Below are 14,507 nucleotides of genomic sequence, written 5' to 3'. Positions count from 1 at the left end.
TTAACCCAGTGCTGCCAAGTCCACCACTAAACTATGTCCTAAGTGCGACATCTTTTAGATATCTTCAGGGATGGAGACAAAGCCACTTTCCTGGGCAACCTATTCCAAGGCTTGGCAACCCTTTAGCTGAAGAAATTTTATCTAATATTCAACCTAAACCTCCCTGGTGCAATTTGAAGCCATTTCCTCTTGTCCTATGGCTTCTTACTGGGGAGACAAAATGAACCCCCTCCTCACTACAACCTCCTGTCACGTTGTAGAGAGTGATAAGGCCCGCCATAAGCTTCCTCATCTCCAGGCTAAACACCCCCAGCTCCCTCAGCCCCTCCTCATAGGACTTGTGTTCCAGATGCCTCCCCAGCTCCATCGCCCTTCTCTGGACAAGCTCCAGCCCCTCAATGTGTTTCTTGGAGTGAGGGGGCCCAGAACTGGACACAGGATTTGAGGTGTGACCTCACCGGTGCCAAGTACAGAGGGACAGTCACTGTCCTGGTCCTGCTGGCCACACTGTTGCTAATCCAGGCCAGGATGCCATTGGCCTTCTTGACCACTTGGGCACAGGCTGAGTCATGTTCAGCTGCTGTTGACCAGCACCCCCACGTCCTTTTCCAGTGGGCATCTTTGCAGCCACTTTGCCCTGAGCCTGTAGCACTGCCTGGGTTTGTTGTGACCCAAGGGCAGGACCTGGCACTTGGCCTTGTTGAACCTGATACCATTGGCCCTGGCACATCAATCCAGCCTGTCCAGATGAATGCTCAAGTGAATAAATGCCATTATTTACACTGAAACAGAAGGACATCCTGTGTTTAGGTAAAAGGACCCCAGAAGAACTTGTGTAGAGGAGAGTCAGTGATGTGTTTGAAGTAGTATTCAGAGTGCATAGAGACACTTGCAGTCATTATCAGAGATCGTGACAGGTGGCAAAAAAACAGACTTAAACTGTTATTTAGCATCTCCCTTCTCCCTCAAACATCTAGAGCTTTGTGGAAGAACATAATGTACAGATAAGATTGCTGTTAGTATAGTATTTTTACTTTTTTTACTATTAAAGTTAGCTGTGTATAGGATCCCAGAGACTTGTCCTTGGTGATGGTGTCAAGCATGCCTTGGTCTCAATATTGTAAATTATCAAAGGGACATGTTCCCTAAACACCATGGGGAATTAAAAAAATATTTTCCTTGGATCCCATTCAAAAAATACTGATCTCAAACCAAGACTATACCCAAGTTGTATTTTTCCTTTCACTACAAATCCCAAAATATCACTTTCTGTGGTGCTGCCGTGATGCACTTGTGTCTGCTGTTTACTGCTCCTGTCCCACTCTGATAGAGACAGACCCTCCAAAACACTGCTCTGATTCTCATTCTTCATCTTTACATATCCTAGCACAAGTCTTAGCTGGTCTGCTGTAATTTCTTTCTCTATGAATGAATCTGGTTGTTTCCTACCTTTGTCCTGAATATGGCTGTCCTCAGCATAATATCATCCTTTCTAGTAAAATTAGAGTTCCAACAAAATAGTGTAATTCACAAAGCATCCTATGGAGCATGGCACTGTGCTTCAAAACTAGTTTACTGCTAGATCTTAAAGGTATTGTTTCTTCACCAGTCAAAAGGCTTCACTTAACTGTACAAATTGCAAACCTTGAGATACTACTATAGAAACAAAATCCTCTGAAACATTTATCTTAGATTTTGTTTGCTGCAGCTGGCAGAAGATCAAATGTGATGTTAGTACACACATGGATTTAGTGAGGATTATTTACGTTTAGCCATCTGTTTATTAAAAGAATTACGATTTTAATTAGTTATTGGATGAAAAATTTAATGTGGTCATGAATCTGAGTTGCATCTGGAGAGAAGAAATTTGAAGCAACTCTGCAGACAGACTAACTGTAATTTAAAGGAAAATAGTACAAAAGGTGAATGGTTCACATTTTCTTTCTTTTTCAGGAAAAATTTTTCTATCCTTTAAGCCTGTTGTAGTAGAGGTAGAAATACTCACAAACTCTTTCTTGACCTGTGCTTCTACTTGAACACATTATAACTAAATACCAAAATGCATAAACAGCCATTGAAGCTGGAATAAGAAACTCAGGCTCCACAATAGGTGAGGATTTGAAAAGATAGCTCAGGTAAGGTCCTGAACGTTGTCATGCCCAGCAAGTAAGAGTAGCATAGGCTGGCTGTGTTTTGCAGAATTTGATTTATTCCATTGGTCCATGTGTGATCCAGGTTTTTAATAGACCTTCAGGGCATTTAAACACAAATATGTCTAAATCGATGAATTTTTATGTATGACACAGGTACTTAGAAATGTAAAATGGAATAGAGGAGGAATGTAGGGAGTAGCTTCCAGGGTAACCATTTCTTGAACCTTCACCATGCATTGGCCTGTGTGTGGGAGGTAGAGAGTGACTGCTTCTGTATTGCTTTTTTCCCCTCTTCCCTTTACTTATTAAGCTGTCTTTATCTTGACCTACAAGTTTCCTCATGTTTGCTCTTTCTGTTCTCCCCCCTGTCCTGTCGAGGATGGGAAATGAGCAAACAGCTAAATGTGTGCTTGGCTGCTGGCTGGTATCAACCTCTAACACCTCAGAGCCTTTATAAATTAAAAATAATTCTAAAGACTCACACTCACCTGTTTATTTGTAGTTTTCTGTTGGATTGTCACTTGATGGGACAGTGGTGTCATTTTAGGCCTCTGTTAGCTACCATAATACAGTATTGCATGCTATATAATGCAAATAATAAGATACATGGAACAGAACCAGAACAAGCTATTGACTTTTTTCATGATTTGCTAACACTTTATTCACCTTCTGTATCTCAGCATGTCTCTTGTCAAGAGCTTCCATAGACATACATTACAACCTCTGTTTTCCCCCTTTGGTTCATTTTGATTACATTTCTTGATCAAGATTACTCCTTGGTAAGATCATGGTCTGCCTTCACAAACAGGACACAAGCAGGGCAAAGAGGTGGAAGGAACAGAGCTGAGAGCCATGACTTCACTTTTTGCCTCTGTGAATGCCATTTACTTAAGTGTAGGAGAGCTTATCTTGAAGACAGAAAGTGAGGCCAGAGAGGACCATGTTCAGGTAGCTCAGTTTATTTATCAATAAAAGAGGTTCTAACTTCAGCAGCATGAGCGGGATCCAGACTCTGCCCCCCTTATCAACACCAGTCCATGCCCACGTACGAGCAGCTGGTCATATCCCACCTCCCACTAACAGCTGCAACTGCTGCTTCAGCCTGTGCACACACACAGCTGTCACCTCCCTCTCCCTCTCTGTAGCAAAAGTTACAGTTTTATTCATCCTCCTGCTCTTGCACTGGGAGATGAGCTGTTAGGGAGTGGCTGTAGAGTGTTTTGATAGTTTTAGAAAAGGAAGCTGCTGCTGCAGCAGGAGTGGGAGCAGTGGGCAGTAGTTCTTTGCTGGAAGAAGCACCATCTCAGCTCTCTCATAAACTGATCCAGCTGTTTGAGCACTTGTCTGTCATTTTCTCTGGGAAAAAGTGTCCAAGTGAATGGAAGTGCAGAGCATTAGTATTCCAAACTTACATTGATACATACTTGACTGCTGTTGTTGCTCAGTGTATAGAACAGAATAGAGCTGACCCAAAAAAAACATGTTTTAAATTCTTTTGCTTAACAGTTGTGTTTCTCTTTGAATCTTTGAAACAGTAATACTAGCTATCTTCTGCTTCAGAAATACCTCTGCTTGTAATGATTAGCCACATGAGACATGATCAGTGGTGGTGGCATTCAGAGTTCATACAGTTATCTGGCACAAAGGGAACCTGGCCCATGACCAGGAGTTTTCTGTGCCACCATACATAAAGTACATAATGTTTCTAACGTACATAATTGTCTCTAATGTTTAACACGAACGTAACATTTCCTTAAAAAGCCAAAGTACTTTCAGTTCTGCAGATAAAACCTTTGTTCTCTCTCTGCTCTGTATGATTAATTTGCTATAATGTGCTCCTTCTATTTGCTATCCACTCATTTGAGAAAATGTTAATGAAGTAATTCTATAGATTTTTGGGTTTTGAATGTCTTTTTTTCTTGTAATTTAATGAACTATAGTTACATCAGTGATCAGTTAAGTGTGTGCTTGTTGGAGGCTATTCACTGTTAGTTGTTTGGGAAAATGCTCAAGATAAGAGCCTGTATTACTAAGTTAACTGTGCTGAGCTAGTTAACCAATTAGAATATTAATTCCCATAAGTCTGCAAGTAACACAACATTTTAGTCTGGTGTAATGTGGAGAGACAGCATTCCCTTTCACTCAGATACATGGCCTTATAAAACTTTTCGTTCATATGGTCAGTTTACAAGGAATTTCCTTCTTCACCACTTTTCTCATCTTACCAGCAGAAGTACAGACCAAACCCAGCCTCTGTGGTTGGCATAAACATTTAAGTAAGCTTCTCTGTGTTTATAACTGGCTTTCAGCTAGTGCTTCTAGCATTGCTACTGGGACACCATGGAAATTCTGTTCAGATTGTACTGTAAATCAGGAAAAGGTTTCTTTCTTCTAGCAATAATATCAAAGTTTTAATTTTGTAACTGTGTAACAATAGAATATTTTCTATATATATTTGTGAATGTGGACTGGATGGAATTGAATTTTTTTTTTCTTTTTCACTGATGCTTGTAGCTGAATGTTTTATGGGTAGAATGGCTCAGGCTTAAAACATAAGGAATGCCATAAGACAAAACATCCTTTGCTCACTTCAATGACACTGTGTTCTAGAATTCCTTCCGAGCATTTTGAAATTCTTGAGGATTCTGAAGTTATATGAATGGCCACAGATTATTAATATTTTTTTTTTAAAAAAAGTATCATTTGTGGTTAGATTCTATGTTGTGTGGTTAACACAATATTTAAAGTAACTAATTTGAGCAAACAAGCAATACTCTACAGAGAGAATATTCTTTCTATATACGTATACCCTATAGAACATAAAATAGTCTATATTGTGACACATTTAAGATGACTGTACTTTTTTTTCAAACCAATCATAATTGCATCTAAGTTATTACTTCATATTTTAAAGTCAACATACAGTGTTACCTATTGTGGATAGACATATTAGAAAACTTAATTTTGTAGCAAGTCTCATTTATTGCTAAATAGATTTCTCTTCTAAATCTTTTGTGGCTATCAATAATCGAAAGAAATCATCAGCAAACTATATAGAGGTACACTTGCATTGACCAAGTAGGGTTAAAGTATTAAAAAATGTACACTAAGGAGAAAGGTTTATAATTTCCTTATTAAATAGCTTGAATGCCTAAAAGTAACAGTATAAAAAGTGGCAAAGATTAGCACATAGTCCTGATCTGTAAAGGATCAGGATGTACTTCTGGATGTCTGGATTGTTCAATTCTCAATTGTTTCTGTTGGGAACTGTTCAGACTGCATTGGTAGTAACACACACATAAATTCCATGATTATAAACTGCTGGATACTGCTGCAATACCACACATACACAGATGCTTTCAAAATAAGAAAATACTTTTTTGTGCCTAGCCTACTTCCAATTGTGAAACTAGAGCTGACAATCCCTCCCAACCCTCCAGTTAGGCAAAACTGTCTTCTACATCAAATTCAGACCTTTGCAAAGGAAATTGCCATTTATGCATTTGAGCTAAGAAAGAATTGCAGTGATAAATTAGAATGGCTATCATGCTTGTACCTATCATAAAAGCAATTTTCCAAAAATCCCATGAAGTGTTTATTCAGAGGCACTGCAGTCTTACTGACACTTTCTCAGCTTCTCCTCTGCTGGTTATAAACTGTTGGTAACTGATGAAATATGGCGCTGGCAGAGGCCCTTGAAGAATGAAATTGCATTTGCTTCTTGCCTGACACAGTTGTAAGAAAGCTGTGCTTGTGAGATGAAACTCTCAGTAGTAAACACATTCACAGAATGTCTTCACTTCTCAACCATCTTAATGACATGGGAGGTCATGTCATCATCAGCTGTGATGTTTGCAGCCAGCAGTAGTGAACCTTTATCTGCCACCAGTACTTTATCAAATGTATATTAATTTTTTCCTTCTAACCTTTTGACTTTCTTTTTTTTTTTTGTCCTCTGTTCCTAGGTTTTTAATGAACAACAAGTTCTATGAAGGCTCCGCCAGAAAATGGTCCACTTTAGATTCAGTTGAGATTGTACAAGATGGAGAAAAGCTTGCTAAATTTAATGTTTCTGCTATCTCTGCCCCTGCAGAGTATTCATTTCATTGTCAGCTGGTGGGAACAAGCAATCTCTATCCAGCAAGGCTAGTTCCATCCAATGATGAGGCAAAAAATTGGGATGTTTTCATTTCCGAGTTGCAAGTGAGTATGCATTACCATTTCAGAGACAACTCCAAGAACTTTTACTTACTATTGTAGGTGCTGAATGACACACATTCAAAATGCCCTTACCTTCATTTCAGCCTGGGGGGAAACGTAAAAGAAAAGCTGTTCCTCTAGGTGAGCTATTTGGTAGAGGGATACAAAAGACTCCAGTTGCTGAACAAGGAGAACATGAAAGCACAGCTTTGAAAAACAAAACTATGAAGTTGTCCACAGGAAAGAAAAACCAATTAAACCAAATGCGCTTAATCAGGCAAAGAATGATTAAGTCCTCATGCCTGTTTAATGAATTGGGCTGCTCTTGGAAACAGGGGCCTCTTAGGTGGGTGGCTTTATGCTGCTTACTTTGTTTTTATTTGATTTCTTGGCACTTTGTTTACCCAGGAAAGTACAGCTCAGTGTGGCTGCTTCTTTTCAGTGACATGGACTGTCGGTACTCCTGCAGCTAGAAACAAAGCCCAGTGCAACTAAGTTCAATGGGAGGTTTGCCATGGACTTCAATCAGGAATGGTACTAGGTCCTGCGTGGCCCAGAAGGAAAGCAGCTGGCTTTTTTTGAATGACACAAAGCTTTTCTGCATATTTATTACAGTAGTACAGACTACATATGTGAGGTGTAGATGATTACACCTTTACTATTTTGAACTTTGTTCTTGACTTCAGAGAAACAACAACATTTATATCTTAAAACAGTATTGCACTAAAGGATCTCTTTGATGAAAGAGATCATGAAAATAATAGGAATAATTCCAAACTGTACTCTATTTGTCAAACATGAGCTACCCTCATGATAACTGGATACAAATGCTGATATAATTTTATTTATAATTCTGATAACAAACCAAATCTCAATAATCTGACTCTAGACTTAACATTTCTGCTTAAACAATGGAAATCTCAAAGACAGAGCATTGGTGCTTAGATTTATTTTTCACAAATTCCAGTATCAAGTCTCACCATTTTTTGAGAAACCATGTTGCAATACATACTAATGTTGTGAAGGTTCCTTATGATGGTATTTTTTTTGTAAAGGACTGAAAATACCATTGTCCATGCAACTGTACTTTGCCTAGTTAACTCTTTGGAGTTAGGCTTTTGCATCACTAAGATATGAAAGGACATGGCCTGTGGAATTACAAAGTGTTCACTTACCATCTGTCTTTTCCTTGAATTTCTGTATTACTGCCTTCTTAAATAAGCCTTGCTCCAACTTTAGTAGGCATCCTTTCATTGTGGTCTTAACCAAGAGTAGAAGAAATAGGTTTCTCATCTTCCTTACTGATCTGGAACAGCAGCTGCTTCCACTGTCCAGACAATAGAACTTCCAGTTCCTCTTGAGAAAGGGCTTTTTCTCTGATCATTTCCTAAAGATGGAACACAACGTAAAAACTCCCAGTCTGATTTTTTTCTGTTGTGTGAGAAAACAGAAGGTCATGATTTTGGGCTCATTTCCAAGTTCTATCTGACCTAGATCATACTTTTCCAGGTGTCTTCCACTGATACATACTGAAAGGTGATCTCAACATCAGTCTTGTTATTGCATAAGGTTTAGAAGCCCCTGAACACTGTTGCATGGAAAAAAGCATGTGGGATGTGCTCAGTAGTTGCAGCCAGCACAAAATCTTGTTGCTGAAACTGAAGAACACGATTTTCATGTCAATGTTACACGATGAATTAGAAACCAGGATCCAGTGCCAATCAAACTGGCACAATTGCACTTTGCAGTGCTGGCTGCTGGAAGCTAGATCACAGTAAGAGAGGGACAATCACAGCTACAGAGGGAAGCTTTGCACAGCTTGTTCCAAGGCAAGGTTGAACTGGTGTAGCCTTTTACTTCAGTTCTGGAGCTGCCTCACTGACTACCACTGAAGAAGCTCTGTGGGATGCTGTCCAGGCGTGCTCACAGCGTAGGATGTCACTACTCCTGTCTCACTGTACCTGTACAGAGCACCAAAACTGCTCTGGGTTTAGTGGGGGTTTTGTTGGTTGTTGTTGCTACAGGAATGGTTGTTCTACCACGATACCTTTTGTCCTTTTGAGGATCTCATATTTGTCAATGAGCTTAAAGAGGAGGCTGCCACCAAAAGCACTGCTTTTCTTTAGTATGTGTGGTTTAGAAGCACTTTGAAACCTATGAAAAACTGCCAAAAACTTTAAAATCAAGAATATTTGGATTCTTTGTAGCTAAAATATCTCAAAGTTCAAAAATTAGAAGTTTGGTGTGCATTTAAGAGCCATAAGCCCAGCATATTTTGCTTGAACTTTTTGTCAAAGGTCGTATGATGAGAAATGTCCATTCAAAAATATTTAAAAACAGTAAATACAGACTTGTATAACAAAGACAAATGACTGGTCCAAACACTAAAATTAAGACTTCCACAGTGCAGAGGCCTATATACAAAAGGCTTTTACATTCTTAAATACTAGAGAACCACGCGTAAGTATTTTTAACTTTTCTATATATGCTGCTAAGAGTCTCGTTATTATCTCCTGCCTGGTGTCTTAACACCCCCACAGAAAGGATAAAGCTTCAGAAAAACAATAAAATAACTCTGCATATTCTTCATCTCCTGCCTAAAAGTAGACATAGAGTTTTAGGAATGTAGAATTGAATCTTTCACCTAGGTGGTTCAAGAAGCATAATGCTGTTTTAAAAAAACCCAATAAAATAAAAGGAGAGGACCACTAGAATGAAAATAATAAATTTCAGTATTTCTGGCTCTAAATCAGGAGTGGCAAAGCTCTTCTAAACTGAATAAAGTACTTGTTAAGTACTTCAGAGAGTTCTTGTAAATGTGGTAAGAAGTGTGTATTGTCTTCTAGAATTTCAATCCGGTTTTTTGAACACAAATGACTTAAATCGTCACCTGCTTTCTGTTTTTATTGCCAGTAAGTCTTTCAAGCTACATTTCATGACTCCTATTTACATTCTCACTTGTGGTCAAAGCAGTGGCTTAACAAGAGAAGGCTTTTGCAATCACATGTATTCTCTAAAACTGTGCAAACAGTTGTCCAGCCCTGCAGCTTACTTTCACTAATCCTGCTTTAATCAGAAGTCTGAGAACCTTTGATGAAAGCTGACAGTCTTTGTGAGTTAGCTACCATGATCTGACTTGTAAAGATTCTTCTACAAGGCCTAGAAAAGGTTGAATTGCTAAAATTGTCTTCACATTATCTAAAGAGCCCTTAGTTCTTCATATAATAATAGTTTTATTAATCATCATTCTGGAAGGTACAGACATTGCTCATAAAGCACATATTGCATAAACATTAATTTTAGGCACCTGAGCCATGACTGAATGCAAACCCAGAGTGTTTACTGGTGTAGCATGGTAGATTTGTTCAGTTTGTACCAACACCTTTCCTAGGAAATACAAACTCTTTTATTACCACAAATAAACTAAAGCTTTCCATTTATTTTATTGTAAACCATAGAATAATCATGGAGTGGGAACACATAAAGGAAATCCATGATCATCTGCTTTCTTGCTTATTGCCTGGTGGTAGAAGTGATTGAAGTAAAACAATCATTTTTTAAAATTTTTATTTGATAATATGTATAGAAAATAGTAATTTTTAACGTGTTGTTTCTTTACCAGTGGGTTTGTGATATTTGTTTTCCTTACACATCCATTTCAAAGATTCTCTAAATACATAAGAATCCCAGTCTTCATTTTTCTTTATAAAATTTTTTAAGAATTAATCAAAATGAGATCAGATGAATTCTTTCCTTCCTCTTCCTCCACCAGTTATGTTCCCTTCGTTCTGAAGGAATCGGTGCTTATGCCATTATGCGCGTGTTAGTAGAGGTGGGGATTGTCTTCCCTTTCTTCATAGTTTTCTAATCCTTTGACTGGTTTGAACAAAATTTCTAGAAAGTTAGTGGTCTCAAAGGCATTCAGTTTGTTGCTATTTTTGTACAATTGGGATCTAGGCAGAGAATATATCTCCAAATTTGTTGATTTTTCTGAGGAGAATTACATGGTTGGAGGTCAGTCAGTGGCAGACATTGAGAATTCAGTCAAAGCAGAGATATTACAAACTTTTCTAACTGCTTTTGAAAAGTTTATATAGGTTTCATAAGTTAATACACAACACATATCCCATACCTCAATAAAGCAAGCCTTCCCTTCTGCTCTGAGCCTTTGATGTCTAAGGAGGGAGGAAGAAAGATTTCACAACTTTTTTCTCCTTGAATTTTCACTAAAACTCAGCCAAAAAAGGTAATCTTTATTAGATGCATTTTAAAGTATGTTCCAGGAGTTTTGTTTGTCAAGGAGCTATGAGCTAAAACTGTCAGATTATTTCAACAAATGTCATGATCTGAGCAGCCTTAGCTCTCATGCCCTTGAGTGCTTTGAGTTTGCTGGTTCTGAAGTGGTCATTGAGCCGATGATCAATGAATACTGATATACTGATTATGTGACTGCAGAATACTGATCACATGTCCCCTGTGGGACTTTACTTCTAAAAGTAATACAAATTTCTGAAGTGGGAAACCTACTTCTTACCAAAGAAATGGATTCTGCATCTTTAATTTCCTGGGTGAAAAGGAGATTGTTTTGCAGAGGATTTTGTTCTCACTCTTTTTTTAATGGGCAGAGTATGATAGTTAAAAGGTGTGGGTTTTTGTAATTACCACATATATCCTGAAAGTAGGGACTACGCCCCCTGCTTAATTGCACTCATCTGTCTACCTTTCTTCATTTTCAGATTCAAGGCTTCAACATTATAAACAACCAGTTTTCCTACGCAAGTGACTGTACAGGTTTCTTCACTCCTGCAATCTGGATGGGCTTGGTAACATCTATAATTTTAGTATGGATCCTGACCTATGGAATCCATATGATCATGCAGCTCACAACAAACAACAGATTTGATGATCCCAAAGGTCCAGCTCTGTCAGTTCCTCAGACAGAATAGCCATGGATTGGCACTGTGGCTTTTCCTGGTCTGATGTTTATGATTTTTATAACCTTTTTACTTCATAATATGTATAACTTGAAAAGATATCATAGGAAAATCAGATAATTAACCTACATATAAAAGTGATCCTTATGTTTGGCAACAATAATAATTCTATTTGTTATTACGATCATTTGTTAACAGCTTTTTGTGTTAAGGTTCTGAAGTGAGACTGTAGAGGTTATTACTGTCTCTGGCTATTAGAAAGGCCATTAAAAACTTCCTTCAGATTAACTTTTATTGACAAAGAAAGCATACCACAACATAGATAACTGGGAAGGATAAAATATTGTTGATGGGAAACTATATATTGAAAATACTGGTATCTCTAAAGGCTCTTCAGTAAATATGTCATGATGATGCTACAACTTAAGAAATTTTAACTGTGTTTTGAAATTTTATCTCTTGAGTAAAACATCCAGAAATGTACAGAAGTAATAAAGCGTAAGTCACTAAATAGATGGTCCTGAGAAGTCTTTTCAAAATACATTACTTTGTTCAGATGTGGTACCATGAAGGAGAAGGGTTAGATTAAAGTTTGGCTTCCATCTAATGTTATCTTATGCTTGTGAGAATTAGATTGAGTAACGCTGACTTGTGTTTGCTTTAGCCATGGACAGCTGATGGGGTTCTAGGCAAGATAGGTCCTTGTCCAAACAGATCACAAAATGAGATTTGGTGTCATGGCAGTGAATGCAAATTTCAGGTTCAGAACCTATTATAATTCAATGTGCCGGTGCAGAGAGCATCTAACAGAGATAAGGTCATTTTCTTAGCCTCCTCCATTTTCCAGGCATCTTTGGAGAAGTTATGAAGTTCATACAAAAAAAAAAAAGGAAAACTAATACATAAAATTGTTAGAAGCACTGTGCTAATGTACTGTTTGAGCATTTTATGGTCATCTCAGTCCTTCTAGAAGCCTGAAAACATTCACAGTGTGCTGTGTTCTTCTGCAATTAATAGAAACACTATATCTTCTAATTGGGTAATCTGATTATGGAGTGAATTACTAAATTTTATTAAGAACAAGGAAACAGTAAAAGAGCAATGGTAAAATCGCAAAAAAAAGTAAAAATAAGACTTTTATTCTTTCTTCTGGTATGTTTTGTTTTGACTGGGCATGTTCAATTAGCAGTTAAAAAAAAAAGGCATTTGGACAAAATTACATTTGTGAAATGAGAAAAAATGTAACTTTTCTGATCCTGTACAATGAAACAGAGGAAAGACAGTTGGAATCAACTATTTAACTAGACAGACAATAGTTTCTATTCATCATTTCTGGGTGTCACACTTTTATTATGCAGTCCAAAAAGTAAATTAAATGCTGTCTGAAGCTATTCCTTCCGAATCAGTCAACCCTGACCTAGAAAACCAAAGGAAAGTGTCATATAACTAGCAGAGGTGTCTCCTGTGCTGTGATATTTTTCCCAAATGCTTTTCAGAACCTCAGAGAATGCATTTGATCTACACAAAGCCTCTGTGTTAGAAAGGCGTATTTTCTTTGCACAAATTAGTTGCCAGGAGACAACTGGACTTGTTTTACTAATTCTCCCTTCGAAGCAAGTTGTATGAATGTGACAACGGAAAATTGACATAATAGTCATGTAACTGTCGCTAGAAGAGGGAAAGGCTATTACAAAGGACTTGCTTCGTAGAAGACAGCTTTCTTAGGACTTTTATCTAGTTTCAATAAAATTTGGAATAGATTTTGTTCAACAGTGGTGATGAAAAGAACTGAAGAACAGCTTTACCAGGCCACCTAGCTTAGCATTCTATCTCCAGCAGTGGTATGAGTATGGTGAGCATCTGGTAGTGCTCCCTGCAGATGTTCTCCCATTCTCCACCATTTAGCTCAGGTACTTCCTCAACTAGAAGTGTTGCCTTTGTATTTAATAACTCTGGGTATAGCTATAGCCCATGAATTTATCTGGCCTCCTCTTGAGCCTGTGGGCTCTCCTACAGCTCACAGTGTCCTGATTATAGTACGGTACTGGGAATGCTTGTATCCTCTCTTGCTTGCCCAGGATGGACTCTGGAGAAGAGGGAGAGGAAGCAGTCTCGTATTGACTGTACCATGAGGAAAAGATAAGCCTCTTCCAGAAGAGCTGTTTGCTGTGTTTGATATTACACATTCCAGGGTGAAGGCGAAGGCATTTTTAACAGAGAAAAGCTTTTCCTTTCCACCTTCTCTCACAGCAGTGATACCATGCTTTGGCAAGTAGGGCCTGTGGGGGCAGGTAGTCTGTTTCTATAGCGACTTGGGATATCTTTGTAATGGGGAGATCAAACCACAAGCTTATCCTTGTGACGTCTGTGCTGGGAAACACATCATGAAAAGAAAGGAACTATCTACAGCTCTAGCTGTCCTGGGGGCCAGGTGGACTGGGCTCCAGGGACAGTGGCCGGTCTGTTGTGGAAAGGAACTGCTCTCTGTCCGCATCGGATGGGTTCACCTTCGTGCTTGGGCCTCTTCTCACAGGGGCCACCCCTGCTGACAACACCTGGACACAGGCATCCAAAACCCCTCCTCAGAGGGCCATGTAGGCTGCTGGAGCCCCCACGCCCTCGGAAACCCTTGCAGCTGCACATCACACTGCCCTGTGCCTGGAGACAAAGACAACTGATCACTTAGTTCAGCAGGGAACTTCATTCTTTGTATATAAGACTGTGCCTAAGACTGTGCCTCAGGAAATTCTAGGAGGATTTTGCACCTGTCTGTGTTTGTTTCTCTTTCTGAATAAAGTTAAAACCCTGTCAGGGGCCTTCCAGTTCTGCGTACTTCTGATTCCACAATTCAGCTTAATCATAAATGTACCTGTTAAAACATGCCTGTTTTGGGAGCTGTTCCAGACAGACTATTAGCTCTGTCTGGAAGAGTGTGAGCCTTTAGGACTTCTACCAGAGTTCTCTGAATTCATCAGAAGTACTGACTTCTGTGTGTGTTAGCTCATTTCTCTACCAATTTAAAAAATATGTAGTAAAGATGAAGGGGATGATGGGTAAGAGTATAGTTAGAAAAGTAAGAGGGTTTTTTTCACATATATATATATATATATATACACACACATATATAAATTAAATTTTGTGAAAAAGAATCAGGATCTTTAAAAAAACTGTGGTAAAACTAAAAAAAAAAAAAATCAATTTAAGTCTGAAGAATCAAGAT

The 14,507-nt window shown here is 38.5% G+C and overlaps 1 protein-coding gene across 1 annotated transcript in view; it reads left to right on the top strand.

Annotated features, from left to right (window-relative positions):
- LOC309572097 (V-type proton ATPase subunit S1-like) overlaps positions 1-11,850 on the top strand; it is a 49,269-nt gene extending 37,419 nt beyond the window's left edge. The window contains exons 9-10 of the mRNA XM_082280111.1: positions 6,119-6,356; positions 11,090-11,850. Of these exons, the coding sequence (XP_082136237.1) occupies positions 6,119-6,356; positions 11,090-11,299 (448 nt within the window). The 3' untranslated portion in view covers positions 11,300-11,850. The remainder of the gene's footprint in view (positions 1-6,118; positions 6,357-11,089) is intronic.
- The last annotated feature ends 2,657 nt before the right edge of the window (positions 11,851-14,507 follow it).

Source organism: Coloeus monedula (genome assembly GCF_965178545.1).
Source record: "Coloeus monedula genome assembly, chromosome: 4".
Taxonomy (NCBI): domain Eukaryota; kingdom Metazoa; phylum Chordata; class Aves; order Passeriformes; family Corvidae; genus Coloeus; species Coloeus monedula.
Note: the sequence above shows the minus strand (reverse complement) of the source record. Positions and strands in the feature narration are given on the sequence as shown.